The sequence below is a fragment of the Echinops telfairi genome, unplaced genomic scaffold (genome assembly GCF_000313985.2).
Source record: "Echinops telfairi isolate 266 unplaced genomic scaffold, ASM31398v2 ScPeMD7_9;HRSCAF=40, whole genome shotgun sequence".
Classification (NCBI taxonomy): Eukaryota; Metazoa; Chordata; class Mammalia; order Afrosoricida; family Tenrecidae; genus Echinops; species Echinops telfairi.
The window spans coordinates 20,461,591-20,475,086 of NW_022103906.1; the positions used below are offsets into that span (position 1 = coordinate 20,461,591).

At 45.4% G+C, this 13,496-nt stretch overlaps 1 protein-coding gene and 1 long non-coding RNA gene across 2 annotated transcripts; one reads left to right on the plus strand and one right to left on the minus strand.

Moving 5' to 3' along the window:
• Positions 1–2,243: 2,243 nt before the first annotated feature.
• Positions 2,244–7,159, minus strand: NEFM (neurofilament medium chain). Its single transcript, XM_004707610.2, has 3 exons — positions 6,060–7,159; positions 5,284–5,408; positions 2,244–4,104 (listed from the first exon to the last, which is right to left on the minus strand). Exons 1-3 carry the CDS (start codon positions 7,137–7,139, stop codon positions 2,733–2,735), a joined length of 2,577 nt encoding a protein of 858 aa, XP_004707667.1. The 5' UTR covers positions 7,140–7,159; the 3' UTR covers positions 2,244–2,732.
• LOC123521316 lies at positions 6,070–13,104 on the plus strand. Its single transcript, XR_006679771.1, has 3 exons — positions 6,070–6,776; positions 10,067–10,189; positions 12,406–13,104. It is a non-coding gene; the product is annotated as an uncharacterized LOC123521316 (long non-coding RNA).
• The last annotated feature ends 392 nt before the right edge of the window (positions 13,105–13,496 follow it).

Here is a 13,496-nt window from a genome sequence, read left to right on the forward strand (position 1 = left end):
AGTTTCTGTCTGCCCTCCGAAACCCCAAATTCACCGCCGATTTTGATTCATCGTGACTGACTCTATGGGGCAGAGTGGAACTGATTTTGTGGTTTTCCGAGGCCGTACATCTTTGTGGGAATAGAAAGCCTCGTCTTTCTGCAGTGCAGCAGAGGGTGGTTTCGCACCACTGACTTTGTGGTCAGTAATCCAAAGTGCCCTACGGGGTCATTCGAATGGTTTCTGGCAAATTGGGTTTACGTTTTTTTGTTTTGCTTTTCTGTTGCTTGGTTTAATGGGAGTGATAGGCAACGATTGATGGAGTCAGAGAACAGGGTTCCGCTTTCCTACAAGTGTGGAGATTTGCACTTATTACAAGATAGGCTCTCATCACTGAACACATTTAGAAACCGGTATTTCAGTCTCTCATCTCTTTAAACAGTAGTGCAGCAATTGTCATTGACAACGGAATGAGTACATTCAAGAAGACCATTGTGTCCCCAGACTCTTGCCCTACATATTTCCTGATTTAATAAGTGAATCAGACAATTTGATACATTTGGAAATGTTGGCGTGGCTTATTAAAGTTTGTTTTTATATTATTCTTAAAGAAGGCAAAGAGTGGATCTGTTTCCCAAGTACATGGAAGTTTTGCTAAAATCCTTTGGTTCAGCAAAGGAAAGTATACTGCTGATTAGAAAGTTAGAAGATGAAGGGACATAGGTCTATGTTGGCCTTGATAGGCCTGCTGACTGATCTTGTCATTTTTAAATGGTATATCACACACCCACGCACACGCACGCACCCACGCACCCACGCACGCACGCGCGCGCGTGAACACACGTTTCTAAGCTGTGTTTCAAGTGCTGGAAAATGAGATGGTTTAAGGTGTCAAGAGATGATAAACAGATGGATACTTTTATTGGACTTTTAATATACTCTTTAAAAATTCAACTTGTATATCAATTTAGCCTTTATCCTACTTCTTATAACAACTCCTGCCTTTTCTTTCAGGATTTGTTTTTCTATCATTGGAGTCAATCTTGGTGGCAGATTGTCAATCAAGGTGCATCTACCTTGGCTGCTCACGTGTTGGCAAGTGTGTGCTCTGCGCCTACCATTCCACCTAAGTGGTGCAAACTTTTCAGCTTAATGAGCTCCACGCTTGAGAAGGCAGCCTGGTGATCAGATTGTCTGACTCTGTGCTTCCCAGCACATACTCACTCGCCCGGCCTTTCCATTGCCGGAGTTAGCCAGAATCAGATTTGACGGGTTATATTTAAACAATCCTGTTTCATTTTAGATGTGGATTTTGTGGTTCCAGATAGAAGATAAGAATTTAAAGTAGAACATAAATTATCTTAAAGAAAAACATTTTTTGTATTTTTACAAGTGACAGGGCCCTGGAGCAAGCCTTTTGAAGACCAGCGAGTGACTAATGGTTGGAAAACATCATCACAAAAACTGCCATGAACCAAAACTCCCGGGTACATTTAGAAATTAAAATTGGAATATCCTGAATGTTTTTTAAAATATCAAGAGTTCTAGATTTAGCCTGATACCATGAATAAAAATAAAGAAAGAAATGGATAAATATATTACTATGTTTTTGGTCATAAGGATCTTCTGGGGCAAGACCAGGTCTTATCTAAAAATACATCTTGCCTATGACAGACAATATCAGTTTTCTCTTTCCAACCAGGTATTGCATTTATATTTGGCCTTTTCTTCCAGTTAGAAAAACACTGAAGGTATAATGCTCTATTAATACAAACAAGAATCAATGAAGCCCATTTGCGTGGGTGGGGTGGGTGGGTGGGGGGTGAGGCAGAACCACACATTTTCATGTTAGGTATGTCAGTGATGTCAGCCAGGACACGCAGTGAATGCCCCAGCGTTGTTATCTGTCTCGCGTTCAAAGAGCAAGTCATGACTCCTTCACTGCCTCTTCTTGTTTTGAAGTTCCTGGAGTTCCGCATTGGAAATGAAACACCAGGAAACCGAAGATTTCCATGCACTCGTCGTATATTCTTATTTGATTTCTCCCCACCCCGCAAACGTATAATGTTTTAGTTTGGACTAAATATTTTGACACCTGAAAATGTCTTCAACAATTATTTCCCCCCAAGTATCACTTTCAGTGAGATAGCGATAAAAGTGTGGGTCACTTATAATCCTGTGACCCAATTATTTACCCCAGGGACAGTTGGGCTTGAAGTAAAAGAGGATTTATGTTGAAATGACGTCAACACCACGCCAGTGAGTATGTTTCCAATATGACCTTTATTGAGCATGTACTGCTATGACATCAATTGTTGAATTGTTGCGAACTCTGCATGTCAACGAGGTTCTCCCATGAACAAAGTCCATTTTAAATGCACCAGTGAGGTAAACATAATTATTCATATATAGCTTTCTTAAGGCTAAGAGAGTTCTGTGTTTCACTTATTATTTTTGGCTCAGTTGGTTCTTTGCATAATACATCTCAAGACATCCCCCTCCCCCCTGAGTGCCCCCCTTCCAACAGCTTAGGAAATTGGCAAATTCCCCAGGTACATACGATATCATGCATTTGAAGCCCCCAAAGACTGAGGAGGGAGCACCCTGAGCTTGCATGCAGGTCCCTCCTATTGCACAAAGGGAAATACAACGTCTGGAGCCCCCATGGGAGAACCCGTTCGGCTTTGAAGCTGTCGATCACATGCATTGTGAAATTGTCATATGGCTTAACCTTTTGCAGCGGGACTCCTAGCTTAGTCGCTCTGGGTGACTTCCTTGACTATGGCATGTGAAGTGACTTTCTCCACCTTTTTAGTGGACACTAGTTTCTCCTCAAAGGTCTCCTCATGCTCCTCAACCTTTTGAGTGACCGTGACAGACTTGGTGATGTATTTGGTAGCACCATCTCCTCCCTCACTGGTGATCGTCTCCACCTTTTTGGTCACCAGAACTTTCTCCTCACTTTTATCACCCCCTTTCTTCTCGTCAGCTGGGCTCAAGTCGAACCCGTTTGTGACGACCCCTTTCTCGTCTTCTCCCCCACGGCCCTTCTCTGTAGTTTCCTCCTCTGCCTTGCCTCCCACCTCCCCGTTGATAGCTATATCTTCCTTGGTGGATTCCTTAGAGCCGGAGTCACTTCCTTCCTCCTCGCTCCCTCCCTCCTCGTCTGCCTTCCTCTTCTCCTGGGCCTGTGGCTTCTCTTCCTCTGTGGCCTCCTTCTCCAAGCTCACCTTTACGGTTTTGGTGACCGTCACCACCTCGGCCACCACGGCCTCCTTTACTGGGGAGTCCGCTTTCTTCTGCTCGGGCACTTCTTTGGGTTTCTCCTCCTTTTTCTCCACCTTCTCTTCTTTGGGGGGCTCCTTCACTTCCTTCTTTTCTTCCTTCACTTTCTTTGCATCCTCTTTCTGCTCAGCTTTCCCAGCTACAGCGTCGACTTCGGGTTTCACCTCTTCCCTGGGGGATTTGGGCGCTGGAGACTTGGCTTTCTCTGCCTTTTCCACCTTGGCTTCTGGCAGCGGCTCCTCTTTGGCGGCCACTTCTTCACTCTTTTTCTCCGTTTTCTTTTCCTCTTTAGCTTCATCTTCCTCTCCCTCACCTTCAGCTTCGGTTTCTCCTTCTTCTTCCTGCTCACCTTCCTCCTTCTCACTGGACCCTTCCTTTTCGGATCCTCCTTCTTCGGCTTGGTCGGATTTAGCACCCTCATCTTCTTCTTCCTCTTCCTCCTCTTCCTCCTCCTTTGCACCTTCCTCCTCACCTTTGATCTCGGGTGCAGTGGCTTTCACTGGAGACTGTTTGGCAGCTACAACTTCTTCTTCGGCTTCTTGTTCCTCTTCCTTTTCCACCTCCTCCTCTTCTCCTTTCTCTTCTTTCATGGACACCGCAGCACGCTCCTCTGCAATGGCGGCCAGGGCTTCTTCCATTTCTGACTTCTCGTCTTCGACTTTGGTTTCCTCTATGATCTCTTCAACAAATTTGTGTTGGACCTTGAGCTTGGGAGCTTCGACCTTAGTTTTCTGAATCTTACTAGCTATTGTGACGGAGGGCTGTCGGTGTGTATACAGAGGCCCAGGGATGCTTCCAGAAAATGTGCTAAATCTGGTCTCTTCACCCTCCAGAAGTTTCCTGAGGAAACAATCAAAGAAGACAGGCATAATTAAAATTTCAATGGGACTTCTGAGCTTCATTCTAGGATGAGCCAGTGTGACATCTGCTGTCATTTCATGGGTCTATTGAGTCATACCCAGGGACAGGGAGTGATTGTTTATTCAACTGCCTACTGCAGTCACTAACCACGCCCAGCCACCACTCCCAGCGCTGCAGTGCTCCATTGGGTACCTTTTAAAAATGTTTTAATGTGCCCTGTGACTAGACAGGCTCAGTCACCTTCTTAAACCTTTGGACTTCCAGGATAGATGGGAAATATTTTTTAAGCAAATGTAATTGCTGAAAATGCTTACAAAAATATTAAGGAGACTCCAAAACGTATCCTACATCATCTTCTACTTGACATTACTATGGATATGCCAAGTTATACATTGGTCTGTGATTAGAATCATAAAGCATCTTTAACATAATTATTCAGCTTACTCTGTAATGTTGTAATTACCTATTGATGGTGCAAAAATTGCTTTATCAAGCATCATCTTCTTAGAATCTAAATCAACATAAAGGCCACATCAATTAGTAGATGTATAATCTTGCCTCTTCTCACCCCCCCCCTATACACATACACTCCTGTGACACTTTCTAGGTATATAATTTATACTTGTAGTCTATCATACTAAGATTATTTCTAAAGCTATAAAAAGAAATATGCCTATATTGCATTTGATCAGTTGGTATCCTCAGACAGACGATGGCAATAGTAAGCTAGAAAAGGGAAACGGAGAACTAGGGTGTCCCCGTGCTTGTCCTTGACATAATAATACAATTGGGAAAGCTGGAAGCACAAGATGAAGGGAAACCAGAAATGCGGTTTTGATTCCGATATGTGGAAAAAATTTTCGGTAAAACGCAAGAATTTAAACACCAGCACTGCCATTAGCTAGCCCCCTCCCACCCTGTAGTCCACACACTTTATTTCAACGGATGTTCATTTTTTAAAAAAAGCTGTGTAAAAAGTGTCACCATCACATTTCTAAAGCTTTGGATTAGTCCATCTGTAGTTAAAAGAAGAAAATCAGACACCGGTCAAAGACTGCTGCCAACGGCCAGCTTTAACTGACCGGCTGAAGGCTCTCTGTCCCCACAGCCTCTGCAGTGCGGTGAGTCTTCCTCCCGAGTCTGCAGGGAGTACCATACCTGTAGGCGGCGATCTCGATATCCAGAGCCATCTTGACATTGAGGAGATCCTGGTATTCCCGCAAATGACGAGCCATTTCCCACTTTGTGCCCCGAAGCTCATTTTCCAACTGCTGGATGGTGTCCTGAAACAGACACAGGGTCATCATCCCAATTAGCCATTGCCTTTACAGATCATTTGCTGTCCCTGTCGTCCCCTGCTCCCTTCCCTCCTTCCGGCACAGCACCTTTCTGGGACCACGCCCGTACATTAATAAAGAAATCCATTGAGTCAGTCTAAGGGATCTGCAAATTAACGAGATCAAGAACGATATTGAGCACCTCACGGGGAGACCTAGAATAAGCCCTAACAGGGAGCAAAAGTGCACAGGGGAAATCCCACTACTGAGTTGGCCGGTGCCTCTGAGATGCTATCCGTTGAAGCCTGAATCGCGTGTGCTTTGGGTCACGGCTGCAAATAGCTGCCAGAATTTGTGCTAAAATCTCTGCCTTATTAACTACCTGAAGCGCAAGGGCGCAAAACTAGGAATTACGTTTTCGCAAAAAGTGGGAACGCTTAGCCAGCTGTGACCAAAGTACGAGGGGGCGGGTGGTAGACGGAGTTGGGAAGGCCGGGGACACTTTGCAGGAACTCCGCAAGGTCTGCGGCGCGCGGGAGTACTGGCCGGCCGCCACCAGGGTGCGCGGCGGAGAGGACTTCGGGGCGCGCGCGGGAGGGTCGGGGACGCGCGGCGCTGGCGCTGGCGCAGTCTGGCCATGCAGCCGCGGTTTCCTACCTGGTAGCTGCTCAGGTCGTGGTTGTGGCGCTCCTCGATGTCGCTGAGCTGCCTCTCCAGGGACTCCTTGGTGCCACGTACCGATTCGAGCTCGATGCTCTTGGACTGGAGCTGACGGCGGTACTCAGCGATCTCTTCCTTGGCCGAGCGGATGGCCTCCTTGTTTTGCTCGGCCGCCTCGGTGAGCTTCGCGTAGCGGCACTTGAACCATTCTTCCGCCTGGTGCATGTTCTGGTCCGAGTGGCACTCGAGCTGGGAGCGGATCTCTTTTAGCGCCGACGAGATGTCTGTCTTCAGGTAGTCTTTGCGCTCCACGGTGATGTGCGACCCCTGGATCTGGGCCAGCAGGTCGGCCACCTCCTCCTCGTGATTGCTGCGCAGGAAGGCGACCTCGTCCTGCAACGACTGCACCTTCTTGTCCAGCTCCACCTTGACCAGCGACGACTCCTCGATGTCTTTGCGCAGGGCGCGGATGGCGGCCTCCGTGTCGTCGCGCAGCCGCGCCTCCTCCTCGAAGCGCTCCTTCAGCCGGTGGATGTCCTCCTCCAGGTGGTCGGAGTCCAGCTGCACCTGCGCCTTCTCGTGGTTCACCATCTCCAGGGTGGCTCGCAGCTCGCGGATCTCCTGGTCGTACGCGTCGCCCAGCTGGGCGTGCGAGGCTTGCTTCTGCCGCAGCGCCTGGATCTCTGCCTCGATCTCCTTGTTCTGCTGTTCCAGGTAGTGCACCTTCTCGATGTAGCCCGCAAAGCGGTCGTTCAGCCCCTGCAGCTGCTCCTTCTCATTGGAGCGGGCCAGCTTGAAGTCGCCGCTGTGTCCCGAGCCGCCGTTGAGCAGGGACGAGGACTGGCTGAAGTCGAGGCTGCTCTCGGCCGAGCTGAGCAGCGCGGAGCTGTAGGCGAGGCGCGGGGCGAGCGCGCTGCGCTTGTACGACGAGGACACGGTGCTGGGTGAGCCGCGGGACCAGGACTGAGAACGGAAGCCGCTGGACGGGGAACCGCTCACGCGGCTGAAGCTGGAGCGGGTCTCGGTGACCCGCCGGTAGGCGGACGGGTTGCCCAGCGAGTCCAACGTGTAGCTCATCCTGGAGGCCTTTGGGGTGCGTGGCTGTCACAGCGCTCTGCCGGCCCCGCCGCAGCCCCTTTATAGCCGCGGCGCCTGGTCCCGGGCCAGGGCCCCGCCCCGTGGAGGCGGCGGCCGAGGGGGCGGAGACTGCCGGCACTCCGGGATAGGGGGTGGGGGTGGGGGCCAAGGCGTCGCAGTGATTCAGCTCCTGCGGCCCGTGGCCCCGCGCCCCCGCGGACCCCAGACTCTGCGGCCGGGCCCCCCTTTCAGTCCCGCATCACTTGTGGCCCCGCAGACCCTCTCTCCCGGGGCCCCGTCGCCTTCCGAGAGCGTTTTTCCACTCTAGGTGTGAATGTCCACCAACGCCCTTTCTTTGTCTGGTCGGTCGGTCGGCCAGTCCTTCTCCGGACCCCCTAGTCTCCTGATTTTCTTTTCTTTTTCTCTGCCAGCGACACTCTCTTACACTTTCTCCACTACTTTATTTCTTTCTGTCCCCATCTTCTGTGCTCAATTATCTCTCCTCCCCTCCACCCCCCACCAACCTGATAGGCGCTTCTTCGATCCCACTTGTAATCTTTCTCAGGTCCACTCACCCCATCTGTCCCTTAGTCCCTTCTCCTGGACCCTTTATCTTCATACCTGTTTCTGCTCCCCTTCTTCTCGGATCCCCTCCCCCCTCCGTCCTTCTAATCCCTTCCCCCAACTCTCCCCGCCCCCAGGCCTCCTTCCCTCCCCCCAGTCCGGGCGGCAGCAGAGGAGCGCTAAGGAGTTGGGCCTAGAAAGAGGAGGGGGAGGGCGGGGGCTGAGGAATGGGAAGCCGGAAAGCTTGGGGAAGAGGACAAAGAAGGGAGCCGGGGCTAGTTATTTGTATTAAAAGTGGGATCCGGGGTTACGTTCTGCTTAACGTTTGGGGGACGCCCGACGCTTCCGCTGGGGCAGAAGGTAAGGGAGGGGTTTGTCCTCGCGGCGGCGCCGGCAGCACCAAGGACAGCGCCCTGGCCGGCGTGCCGGGGGTTCTGCTGCCTCGGGGCTTGTCACTCTGCTTTGTCTGCTGGGGAGCGGGATTTCCTCCACTGTCACTTTGTAAGCCTGTTTGTAGTCATGTTTTGTGTTTGCAGGAGTCACGCTGGGACCGCAGTCAGAGAGTTCTCTGCAATGCAGAGTTGGCGCAGTGAAGAGGTTGCAGGTCCTGAAAACAGCCGAAACTCATTACAAACAATCAACAGAAATAATGTGCTTAGAGCCCAATTTGAATTTTCTCAGATGTTATGAATCCAGGGAATCAAATATACAGGATCTGATATTTGAAGGTCAAATATTCCTCGGAAAAGCGAACTTGAAGTCTGCTGGGACCATAGATCCAGAGGCTTAAGTTGGACCACTAATAATTGCCTTGTTATCATTCACCTCAGCATTGCCTATATTTAACTGCAATGGTTGGAGCGGTGTCTGAATTAATTAAAAAGTTGCCCAAAAGACACATCCCAAGGCAAGCTTGACTCAAACCAGATAGTTTCCCTTCCTCATAAATGTAATATATTCTCTCATTGAGGTTTGAAGGACTGACCTGGAATCAGGGATGACTATCTTTAAACGTAGTTGTTTAAACAAAGCATCTGCACAGACTTCCTGCTCTCCAGTTTATTTTGGATTGTGCTTTGAGAGTAATTCAGGGTAAAGACAGTTCAGGACACTGCAAGGAAAAGTCTAGAACAGAATGCCGGGCTGAAGACAGTGCTTGCTGGGGCCACAGGCCCTTGTGAAAAGCTGTGGCCCAGAAGCAACCACTGCGTATGAAAAGTAGGCTGTGACTTAAATAACTTCTTTTCATAGCATGCTTTCCACAGTTACTGTTTTAATGGAACAATTAGTGAGTCCTTCCAGAAACCCCGCCTTTCTGGTGAGAGGGCTTTCTGGCATTTTAAAACAGAAGGGGTTAATTTAGTGAGTGAATTTTGGTTCCTGAGCATGAAATTGCAGCATTGCAGGGTGTGTGGGCGAAGGGAGGATGTTTCCGTTCGCTGAGTTTACCTTCCAGGGAAGGAGAGCCCACTTCTCCAACTGTAGACAGAGACAGCTGATAGTGAGGGGACTGATGGATGAATATGGTAGAGAAACAGGACTTTCTGATTTCCGATGAATAAATAGAGGAAGAGAGAAAGAAAAGAGCCTGACTTCAGTAAAGGGCTGCCCATTGTTGGATTCTGCAGAACATCCTCTAGTTAGGGCCAGATACTGATTGTGCCCTGAGGAACCATTTGCAAAAAGAAAACGACAAGTTATTATATCTTAGTTATGATGATGACTTGCTTTTATTGAAATATTGAAACCCCTTGTCAGTTTCTTGTTGCACATGCTCAGGAAGTCTGCAATGGGAGCACATAGTTTGCTGGCAGGTTTCTGCTAAGGGATTTTTCTTCAGGGCTTTGAAAATGATGAGTATGATTCTGCAGTGAGACATTTACAAGGAAACATATGTTCTAACTTCAGAATGAGCCTGTTTTGCCTTGTATCTAAACTAGCTCAGAAACTGGTGAGCTTCCAATTGGTTACAGAAGAGGTAAGCATTGCATACAAATAAAATAATGATCCCCTGCTAAGCCTAAACCTATTGCCTGTAGCTTAAAATTGCACTTTCATGTCCTGAAGTATTAGGGTTTAGTGTGGGTACCGCAGAACGATGCAGAGAACATAGAACTGTCACTTTACTATGGAGAAAAAGTTCCGGTGGCTTAAAACATGTTTACTTCTATTCCACATTTAGCAAAATATTGTATTTTGGGGTAGACTCGCTTAGCTCTTTCCTTGAAGGTGACTTGAAGGTTATCATCATCAGTGATCTTAGTCTGAAAAGTTTTTTTAGATATAAAAATATATAACAGATGATTTCTCTTTTTGTCTCGTTTCTAAAGAACATTCATTACATTATTATTTTTTTTTCATAGAAAGGAAGGCAAGTTTTTGCATTTTTTACCCCAACAACAATATGGCTACAGAAAAAAATAACAAGAGAAGAAATAAGCCTGGGGATTTATCTTCATTTACAACACTGCACTGATGGAGCTCAGGTTGGTTATGATACATTTGCAATTTAATCTCAACAGGGGCATTATACCATATAATATTTAGATGTAAGATATTTTTAATGAAATAATTTCTCGATTGGTGTTTTTACAAGCTAGAGTCTGATTTGCATTACATTATAGAAATACACGGCATGCTCCATTCTTTGTGGTCTTTCAGTAGATAAAGTGCAAGTGTCAAATTTATAGTTTAGCTAGAGCTATTCTGAGTTTCCTTAGGGCTTTATATAATAATAATGAGAGAATTCCTTGCATGAGGAGTTTATTTATTTGGCAAAGATTGAAAAATAAAGAACTGGGCATTTTTTCTCCTGTTTCATCTATTTCCTTCCATTTCTACTTTTTTCTTTTTAAATTATTTTATCGGGGCTAGGGGTGGCTTGTGCCCATTTCTACTTTTAAAGAATGTCATTTCCCCCTTTCAGATTTTTACAGATATGAGGAAAATGGGATGTAGGCACTGGGCAGGGAGGAAGAAACTGTGAGAGGGAGGGAGTATCAAATGGGCAGACTGCATCTATCCAAGCTGAAGTCCTCTCTCCTCTCTCCTGACCTACTGTGATGTCTTGAATCTGATCCTCTTGCCAATACCTGATTCTAGAACTCGTGGTGAAGAACCTTTTATAAGATTTCTTCTGCTAATTATTTAAGGGACTATGGACGCAGGAAACTGGGAACTGTCTCCCACAGAGTGGGGATGAAAGGAGAAAGCAAACTGTAATACTTACTTCTGCTTACGCCCTGGAAGGACAAATGTTAGAAGCAGTTTTAGACCTATAGTCTTTCTTTTTTGTTTCAGATGTTAAAAGTAAAATAAAAATATCCTCAGGGGAAAAAGGCTGTTTCTTGTCAGAAAAACGGGTATGAGTTTCCCTCCTGCCTTTCATTAAAAGGAGTCCACCTGAACTATGATGTCTCTTTTCAGACATTAAGTCACCAAAATTGGACTTGTTTCTCTTGTCAAATATTTCACTAATTAAATATTGCCTTATTTTTCTATCCATTGCTGTTTTCACAAAAAGTCAAGTATTTAGAAAATTTAAAACATGCATCTTAATTTTGTCCAAAACATAAACTTAATCAGTTCTGAAATTCAGTATGTGGAGATTTCGTATTTTATGGGGAAGGCTTTCACTTTTAGCTTTAACATTGCTTATAGAACCCCCCCCAACTTTTTTTGTGCTGTGTAATGCCTTTACCCTACTACTGTGAATCAGTCCTGTGAAAGCCAGTGGGAGAAGACTTAGAATTAATAAACAAACCAAAATTAATATAGCCCCATTAAAAGTGATTCTAAAAATAAAGTTCAGTGGATACATATGAAAACATTACTCCTGTATTAATTTTCAGCATACTTTTAATTGGACACGGTGGCTTTAGTAACAAAGCTGCCGATCCTGATCATATGCACTTGGGTTTTTAAAACACTGCATTGCACATCCCTATGCATCAGTACGGCCCCGTTATATTCATAGTGTACTTGATCCCAAGCTTACCAAGACCTGACTTAGCAAGGGACACAATTCTCTAATCAGAAACTCTTAATTAAAACGAGTTTTGTATTAATGATCAGATTAAAGAGCAGATTAATGATCTATTAACTTTGGACCAAATTTCTGAAGGTAGCTCAACCCAGGGAGCTGAAAGAGTGAAGGAAGATGATCTACCTAGTAATTAAATCTCATTGCCCCATAATCAGATTGGGTTTTCATAATCTTGATGCTTCTGAAAAGCAGTATTCTTTCATAGTGCTTCTCTAAAAACGGGTTATTGTCAGAGCTACCTCTTTTCATGTACATAACCAAGAACATAATATATTTTAAAAGACTCCATTTACATTTTTCTTCAAAATTACTACGCGCTTAGTGTAGAGTTTTGGAAAGGTAAAGTAAGAGTTAATGAAGTATTTTTGGTGGTTTCCTTTGAAATTTAAATGTAGATGAGATCTAGCTCTTTGTATGCTATCATGTCCTGCTTTGTTTAAGAAATTATCTGAATATGTCCTTTGATATCTTTAGAGGAAGGAAGGTGGCATATTTGACATAAGTTATGCACATTGAAGATATATTTCAAAAGTGCTTTACATTAAGAATGCCAAATTAACAACTACAGTGAATCAAGAAAATCTAATTGGATTCAGTATTAATTCCTGTCTCCTCTCTTTCTGTTTTGTCTCCTTCTCTCTTTTGCTGATTGAGAAGATTTTCATGGTGACGTTGAGATAGGTGGTTGGCCCAGAAGTGGTGACATGTCATCCTGCCTAGTTTGGTCCAGCAATGTATTCCTCTGCACTTAGTAGTATTTTGAATCACAAGGCCATCATCACTATCATCATCAGAAAAAGCCACCACTATCTTCATGTGAACATGTTTACATATGGACAATGCTTTACATTAAAGAAGATAAACCAAGACAGAATAAAAATAAAACAAAAGTCCATTAAGTTGCCAGACCTGAATACCAGGGGTGGGCAGGGCAGTGCACACATTGTTTCCATTTTATAGGTGACGAAATGAAGTAAGGGATTTGTTCAAGGTCTTCATGTGTAAGTGATGAATCAGGACCAGATTTGGACAACCCATATCTTGGACAACAGTATTGGCAGTAAAAATAGAACTCTTTTAATAAGGTATAAAATATAGTCTGGATAAATAAATATGAAAAAATAAAAGAAGGCAAATATTGATGACATCAGGAACTGTAAGTAGTATTTGTTGAGTGCTTACTATGTGCTAAGACTTTTCTGGTTTATCTAATTTAGTCGTCATAACAACCTATGCAGTGCATACTATCATTATTATCAGCTGAAGGAAAGTCAATTGATGCATAAAGGCACTCTCACTGCCATGCAGTCAATGTGGACTCAGTGAACCTTTATGGGTTTCCGAGACTGTAACTGTTTATGGGAGTAGAAAGCCTAGTCTTTCTCCAGAGGAGCTTCTGGTGGTTTTGAACTGTCAGCCACGCAGATCGCAGCCCAACGGGTAACCACTACACCACCAGGGATTAAAGAGCAGCAACATGCCCCACAGTTATAAAATAATGGGACTGAAGTTTCTTTGGAGACATGTAGTTATTCAGTCTTCCACCAGATGGCAGCATGCACTAAAGTGGGATATCTCGTTCCCACTAATACCCAGAGGCAGAAAAGATAGGTGGGCACTACATAGTTTACTGCACAAAAGGATTAAAAAGTAATTTTCCAATATCTATGTGTTGTTAAAGAATTCAATACTTACACTTTGCATTCTTTTGTGTTAGTATTTTCTCAGACGAATATTGGTTTTGCGAC